Source organism: Bison bison, unplaced genomic scaffold (assembly GCF_000754665.1).
Source record: "Bison bison bison isolate TAMUID 2011002044 unplaced genomic scaffold, Bison_UMD1.0 scf7180017864286, whole genome shotgun sequence".
NCBI classification, from domain to species: domain Eukaryota; kingdom Metazoa; phylum Chordata; class Mammalia; order Artiodactyla; family Bovidae; genus Bison; species Bison bison.
The window spans coordinates 3,291,032-3,299,161 of NW_011494858.1; the positions used below are offsets into that span (position 1 = coordinate 3,291,032).

The window sequence follows — 8,130 nt, forward strand, 5'->3', positions numbered from 1 at the left end:
GAAAGAAGACTCTGATTCTGGGAGGGATTGGGGGCAGGAGGAGAAGGGGACGACAGAGGATGAGATGGCTGGATGGCATCACTGACTCGATGGACGTGAGTCTGAGTGAACTCCGGGAGTTGGTGATGGACAGGGAGGCCTGGCGTGCTGCGATACATGGGGTCGCAAAGAGTCGGACATGACTGAGCGAATGAACTGAACTGAACTGACTGAATCTCAGAAAAAGAATAAAAAGAAATTAGTGTGATAAGAGCTGAGAAAAGTCAACCTCTGATTTTCATTCATTCATTCACTCACTCACTGATGCACTGTGAGCTGGATATTGGCTCAGTTGCTGTGCATACAAAGAAAAAGACTTAAAAGTAGCTTGTGTGAGGCAGTCACACAAGCGGAGAGGCCCCCACTCTAAGAGACCATCAGAATCACATGAAAGGAGCAGTGGGCCCTGGCAAAAGATGAGCAGCTCCACCACGAGAGGTGAAGGGCTTCACAGTGTATCAGCGTCTATGACCCCACCTCTCCAAAAGGCCACACGTGATTGACTTTGAAGGATTATTTTCAAGGTAACCATGGTACCTCAATAAAACTGCTTTTTAAAGAAGACAATTATTTTCATTTTGTAATTTTCCGTCATGTATTTTTTTTTCTTTTTGTTACTTTCTTTTTTTTTTTTGCTTCTTTATTTTTTTATTTATTTTTTTTTAAATTTTATTTTATTTTTAAACTTTACAATATTGCATTAGTTTTGCCAAATATCGAAATGAATCTGCCACAGGTATACATGTGTTCCCCATCCTGAACCCTCCTCCCTCCTCCCTCCCCCATACTATCCCTCTGGGTCATCCCAGTGCACCAACCCCAAGCATCCAGTATCGTGCATCGAACCTGGACTGGCAACTCGTTTCATACATGATATTATACATGTTTCAATGCCATTCTCCCAAATCGTCCCACCCTGTCCCTCTCCCACAGAGTCCACAAGACTGATCTATACATCAGTGTCTCTTTTGCTGTCTCGTACACAGGGTTATTGTTACCATCTTTCTAAATTCCATATATATACGTTAGTATACTGTATTTGCCTAAAAAGTAATAACAGTAGAAGGCTTTAGAACACTTCAAGGAGATTTTTCCCCCACTGGGATATGGACAAGAGGTGAGAGGGAAAGTGCTGTCGAGTTAGAGTTATTGGCTTATGAAAGAAAGAGTCTCAGGGAAGGCTCCTGCCAGCAGATAAAGGAAGGAGGCAGGTGGGTTCCTGGAGGAGCACAGAAGGGCAGAGACAGGAAGAGACGGGCTCAAGCCTCTGGTTATTTCCTTACATTCTTCTTCCCTCTAAGCCCCTGCTCTCCTTTTCTGAGATCCCTTTCCCATGCTTCTCAGGCACAGTTCTCCATTTCCCTAGAGACACTCAGAGAAGAAAGTTTCCAGATATGGAAACAGTATGCTTGGAAGTTGTTAGGTAATAGCCCACTGGGTGATATCCCTCCAAGCATCCATCTTTAGAAGGAAAGTGGTCAAAACGAAAACCTTCTAGACTGAAGTGACTGCCTATTCAGTGACAGAATGGCAAGCATCTTTAGGCCATGCCATGCCATGCTAAGTCACTTCAGTTGTGCCTGACTCTTTGTGTGACACCATAGACTGTAGCCCCGCAGGCCCCCCTGTCCAGGGGATTCTCCAGGCAAGAATACTGGAGTGGGTGGCCATGTCCTCCTCCAGAATCTTCCTGACCCAGTGATCAAACCACTGTCTCATGTCTCCTGCACTGGCAGGCAGGTTCTTTACCACAAGCGTCACCTGGGAAGTCCAGGCATTGGAGGCAAATGCCAACTCCTGAGGTCTATGAATCACCCTATGTATGCAGTGATGTACTGCATCATGAGGCTGACTTGGCCAAAGAGCAGAGAAACCTCAAAACCAGGGAACTCATTACAGTCTATGGCAAGCATGCCTGTGTGAGAACAGAGATCCAGGTGGTTGGGGGAGGATGGTGGAGAGAAATGGAAGAGTGTTATTTTGGGGGAACCGTGGTTGTGGGAAGGTAAGTCTGGTTCCCAGGGGTGCATCCAAGTCAGGTGGGCCTTGATCCTCATTTCAGGTCATTATTTCTTGGCAGAGTTCAACTGGCCGAGGCTGGTGAACTTTAAGGCACAAGCGAAATAATAGCCATATTTCTTTGAATGCAAGTTCTTATTCTTCATGGGATTAAATTTCTGTATTTGCTTCAGTTTTTTTTTAAACAGTACCACTTTAGAGTCCAGAATCTCATGGCATCTCTAACTTATTATACATTTTTCCTCATTTTTCTTTTAATATGAGCAATTAAAATATAGCAAATGAGGGGACAATCTCCTAAACATTTCAGTGACTCTGTAATAGCAGAAGCACATCATTGATCTACCACTATCAGGCTCATTCATGCCTAGCAAGATACAGAAGCCTCCCTTAAATACTTGGGTTCTGTAAAATAATGCCGTTTGGAGCAATATGCATGAATTAAAGATTATCATACCAAGTAAAGTAAGTCAGAAAGAGAAAGACAAATACCATATGATATCACTTATATGTGGAATCTAAAATATGACACAAACGATCCTATCTATGAAACAGTAACGGACTGAGGGTCATAGAGAACAGACTAAGGGTCTGTTACCCTTGTGGTTACCAAGGGGAGGGGCTGGAGGAGGGATGGAGTCGGAGGGTGGGGTTAGCAGATGTAAGCTATTATATATGGAATGAATAACCAACAAGATCCTATTGTCTAGCATGGGGAAGTATATTCAGTATCCTATGATAAACCATAATTTAAAAGAATATAAAAAAGAAATATCTGTATATGTATAGCTTAATCACTTTGCTGTTCCTCAGAAATGAATACAATATCGTAAATCAACTATAGTTCAATAAAAAATAAATACTTGCATATAGTTATGGGACAGGTGGTAGGAAATGACATCAGATTTCCATCCTGGATCTCATTTGGATAACTAGAAGTATACTATCAGAAGAGTTGGAATAGAACTTTCATTTTACTCTTGTTTCTATTCTTATACTCACTTGTAAATTGTATTTCCAGGTAGTGGACTTCCTTATGAGACGCACTCACAGTGTCTAAAATTTCAAAATCCATCAGATGGAAAACTTGTTTTTTAGTAGACCTATACTCATTGGCTCTGAGAATGCAGAAGTGTGTGCAGACTGGGGTCTGTCTTTTAGATGGATGCATGTATGAATCTCTACAGTGAGATTTCTCTGTATGGATGTGTTTCTAAATCTACTACAATGAGATTACTGAAAGAAGACACCAGGGACTTTCCCATCAGTAAGAAGATTAGGAACCAAATATTTCTTCTGAACATGGGTGTGAACTACTCTTTATCTTGGTATAATCCTTCTTAGCTTAGCATCCAACAATCTTCAAATGATTCAGCTACATTATCAGAGCTATTTAGAGAACATTTACAGCTTGGCTTTTTGAAATGCTCTTCCTGATATTCCCAAACAAAAGTGACAAATCTATTAGTTTAAGCTCCATCTATTTCACAACATCCCCCACCCTTATTGCTAATTTGGCCTCATTTCTGAATTTTCAGAGTTGGCGCAATTATTTTTTAGCTTTGATTCCTTATGAATCCTCTAGCAATACCCCATGAGGTAGCAGGAAATTACTTCTTTCTGTTTACATTTTCCACTGTTACACTTAAAACAAATAAGCCTCCTGAAGGTTTTAGCAACAGGTCTGAAAGCTGCCATGGTCTTGTTACAGAAATTCCACGGCTTGGTTCCACTCTGCTGCCTGTCATATGGAACCACCGCTTCCTTTCCCAGCCCTGCCGCTTGACTACCACAGTGATGAGCCCAGAGCAGGACATCAGTTCTGAAGGTTGCACAGACTAAGATAAATGGAATTTATCAGGCTGGACTGCTTGCTTATTTCAACTTGAGAATTTCTCAAAATATAAACACAGAGACAATAATGTCTACTGGTCAACCTGAGCACCAACTATCCTATCAGCATGCTAGGTTGCAGAGTGACAGCTGGTGACTTTTGTGAGTGGCATGACATTAGCCTGGCTGGAACATCTCCAGTGCTGGGCTTAACTACTCCCAAGCCTTGGCAACGAGAATAAGCAAAATCTTCTGAGAGTCTTAAAAGGGATTGCTGAAAGGTCAAGCTAGTGATTTTCCTTTTTAATATTCAAAACAAGGAGTGAAATTGGAGGTGTTGATCCTATATCTAGCCTAGGGGCCATCAGCAAAAGCCCTTTTGAAATTTTGATCTGATAATGGGATTCAGGGGAGGTTTTACATTTTCCAGGGCTGCCACATGTGCCTGGGAAAAGAAATCGAAGCTGAATCCCTAAGTCCCCATTCTGCCACTATCATGCTGAGAGTCAGTGGCCCTGCTGATTGCCACTGGACAAGTGACAATCTCTCTGTGCTTTGGGTCCTTCACCGGTAAAATGAGAAGTTTGGAAGAACGACCTTTAAGATCTCAGACAGCTCTGAAATTCTCTGTGTCTGTGAGGGGAAGTTTAAGATAATGAGGCTGGGTTTCAGTTGTGGTGCATGAAATGGCATCACTTTGTTTTACGTGGTACATTATGGACCAGTCCGTTTAATGCAAGTCACAGCTATTTTTACTAGACTAGTCAAGGAAGGAAGCCTGTTCAACGTCTCTGTTTGCTCTGGGGTCTTGTTATGACACCTCAGAAGTGCTGTCTTAGACGATTTGCAAAGGAGAGGGTTAAAAACCTCCTCCACAACATGCTTCATTAAATCGCTCCACAGGCCTGCCACCACGTGGCTTCCAAGTGTCCGTAGCTTCTAGGAAGCGTAGGATGAATTAAACAAAGGTCAGCACATAAAATACAAGTGTCCCCAGTTTCCTGTGGTGCCATTTTACGCTCTAAGTCTTTTCCAAAGCATTTAAAATTTATGTTACACACACAGAAACTCTATTGAGATAAGTATCTGAACAAGAAAAAAGCAGCAGTTGGTTCCTCCAGAATATTCTTTGGAATAAAGACCAAGAAGGATAAGAGGAAGGGGAGACGGAACACGCAGAGAGTCACAGACATTTCAGAGGGAGCTTACGGATCAAAGGCTGCCAGCAGGAAGTTTAACAGGAGGCTGATGGACTGCTCCACCTGGATTTGGTGTGTGGTTGGCATCCTTTTGTTGAGCTGGTAAAAGATGGTGGAGAGCACAGCCTCCAGTCGGGCCACGTTGAGCTCCATGTTTGGGTCCACGTTGTTCAGAGCGTTTTCTCTCAGTGCTTCTATGACGTTCCAAATGTCCACCAGGTGCACTACAGACAACGAAAGCAGAGTGGACGTATCAGCCCAGAGTGCATGGAAAGGCAATTCATTATTTCACACGTGCCATTTGTCCTGTTTTGACAAGGTGCCTCGCAGGCTTCCGTACGTGTTCCACCGCTGTGGGGTTGACACTAGCAGAGAAAGGTACATAGCGCAGGATCTCAAAGAGCTGATGTGCAACGTATAACAGCAAACCAATAATTTCATGAACATCACAGGAGAGGACTATTTCTGAACATCACAGTATTCTTCTTAATAATCTGTTATTCTTCATAATAGATCTTTGAAATACAATGTGAAGAACCTGAGGATCAAGAAAGTTAACTGACGAACACCAACATCCAGGGGAAGTCACCTGGCATTTGTATCCAGGCCTATCTGGCTTTTTAAAACATTGAGATAGAATTGCTATATAACACTGGGTAAGTTTCAAGTGCTGATTTGATAATTTTTATATTGATTTGACACATTGGCAACCCACTCCAGTGTCTTGCCTGGAAAATCCCATGGACAGAGAAGCCTGGTAGGCTACAGTCCATGGGGCTGCAAAGAGTTGGATACGACTGAGCGACTTCACTTCACTATACCACAAGATGATTGCCACCATACCGTTAGCTAACACACTGGGTCCCATGATTATCATTTCTTTTTTTGTGGCGAGAACTTTTAAGATCCAGTTTCTTAGCAACTTTGAAGTATATAGTACTTGTGATTAAAATTAACAAGGCTATCTGGCTTTAAAGCACTTTCCCACTTGTACATCCTGACCCCTTACAAAGAAAAGAGAAAACCGACACATATTCCAGTGTTGAAAGGCTATCAAAAGTGCATTTGAGCATTTAAAATATTTTCATTTCTTTACATATTTTCAGTCATCTAAGGTTTGAAATAAGAAAAAAGGAAAAGTTAAAGTAGGCAGGAAGATAGGTAGGGGAAAAAGGAAAAGTTACCTCTTCAATGAAGCAGTAGAACTAAGACACAGATCACTTAAAGGTCAAGAATAGTTTCTTGGTGCCATTGATAGCAAGCTCATGTAACTCAATTCATGGTTACTTTTGCTAGGATAGTCAAGAAATCCGTTTCTATGTCTTCCCTGTTCACCCCGAAGTCTTGTTATGATGGTCCCAGAAACCATCACCACAGTTAAGAGAAACCAACACGTGTATCACCGCCCCCCGCCCCCCGAGGTCTCCTTATGCAGATTCTCATCCCTCCTACCACTTCATCCTGGGAAACCAAAGATCTGTTTTCTATCACGATTTTCTAGAATACTATATGGCTGGAATCATACAATATGTACTTTTTTTGTCTGTATCCTTTTAGTGTAACGACCTTGAGAATTATCTATGTTGTTGCATGACAATAGTTTCTTCTTTTTTATTGCTGCATGGTATCCTATTAAATAGCTATACCACAAGTTGGTTATCAACTTCCCTGCTGGTAGACATTTGGGTGGTTCCAGTTATTGGTTATTATGAATAAAACTGCTATGAACAATCATGTACAAAACTTTGTATAGACATACACTTCCATTTCTCTGGTAAATATGTAGAAACGAAAGTGACTAGCTCGTATGGGAGGTGTATGTTTCATTATGAAACTTCCAAAGCGTTTCTTAAACTAGTTGTACTGTTTTACACTCCCATCAGGAGTGTGAGAATTCTAGATTCTCTACATCTTCATCAAGTTTAAGGTTCACGTTTCATTACACTTTGGTGTTTGAAAAATATGTTGTCTTTCTCAATGAAGTATTGGGTTGACCAAAAAGTTTGTTTGGTTTTTGCAATAAGATCTTATGGAAAAACCCAAACGAACTTTTCTGGCCAGCCTAATATACACTTATGTTTTCATTCCTGAGAACTGTACATGCCACATATGCTTTTCCACCAACAACTTTCAAGTTTTAGTCTCTTATCTCTTTGCTCACTTCTGACACTGTATTTGAAAAACAAAACTAACACCTATCAAGCTCCTGGACTTGAAGTTGAAATAAACGCCTGACTTGGAGTCCAAAGACCTAGGTCCAAATCTGGCTATTCTTCTACAAGTGCATACCCTTTAAGCCTTGACTCAGAGCCTCACTTTCCTCATCTGTAAAGTGGGGGCTGTTGCTGTTTAGTTGCTAAGTCATGTCTGACTCTTTTTTCAACCCCATGAACTGTAGTATGCCAGTCTCCTCTGTCCATGGGATTTCCTAGGCAAGAATACTGGAGTGAGCTGCCATTTCCTTCTCCAGGCGATCTTCCTGACATAGGGATAGAACCCACGTCTCCTGCCTTGGAAGGCAAATTCTTTTCCAGTGAGCCACCACGGAAGCCCAAAGTGGAGATGGTGTTCATTAAATGGAAAAAATGCTTGAAATCAAAAGTGGTAGTACCTGGTACATAGAGACAACACATTCTACATGAACAAATGAATAATGTGAGTCATGGCAAAAGAAAAAGAAAATCTTTTTGGCCAATCTCTGGTTTGTAACAGAGGAACACAAATCACTTTCCAACTGAATTCCTTAAATATTTCTTAGATTTGGATAAATTCAGATTTCTGTGATTCCAAATTTGCAACATTCTTTATCACACAACAAGGACATTATTTATATTTCTTAATGTTATGGATCCAATTTTTCAATTTAGCAAGCAAGGTACTCCTAGGGAGCTGGCATTATAAGTTGAACTTATTTATTAATTAAATTTCTTGAGGGAAATAGATGGGATTCCTATAATTATTCCCTATACATTTGATCTACAAACCCTCTGACTCTAGTCCTTGGGGATATCCGGTACAGGATACAAAGAGAGCCATGATG

The 8,130-nt window shown here is 41.3% G+C and overlaps 1 protein-coding gene and 1 long non-coding RNA gene across 14 annotated transcripts in view; one reads left to right on the forward strand and one right to left on the reverse strand.

Moving 5' to 3' along the window:
- Nucleotides 1–8,130, reverse strand: part of DTNA (dystrobrevin, alpha) — a 322,724-nt gene that overhangs the window by 117,931 nt on the left and 196,663 nt on the right. For all 11 annotated transcript variants that reach the window (XM_010849771.1, XM_010849766.1, XM_010849768.1 and 8 more), the window contains one exon: nucleotides 5,101–5,314. In XM_010849771.1, coding sequence (XP_010848073.1) covers nucleotides 5,101–5,314 — 214 coding nt within the window. The remainder of the gene's footprint in view (nucleotides 1–5,100; nucleotides 5,315–8,130) is intronic.
- The window catches only part of LOC104995779, a 37,041-nt gene that overhangs the window by 14,886 nt on the left and 14,025 nt on the right, over nucleotides 1–8,130 (forward strand). For 2 of the 3 annotated variants that reach the window (XR_826093.1, XR_826091.1), the window contains exon 1: nucleotides 5,321–5,746. This is a non-coding gene — a long non-coding RNA (uncharacterized LOC104995779). Of the gene's footprint in view, nucleotides 1–5,320; nucleotides 5,747–8,130 lie in introns of those variants that run through there. The other variant, XR_826092.1, reaches the window with a different exon arrangement.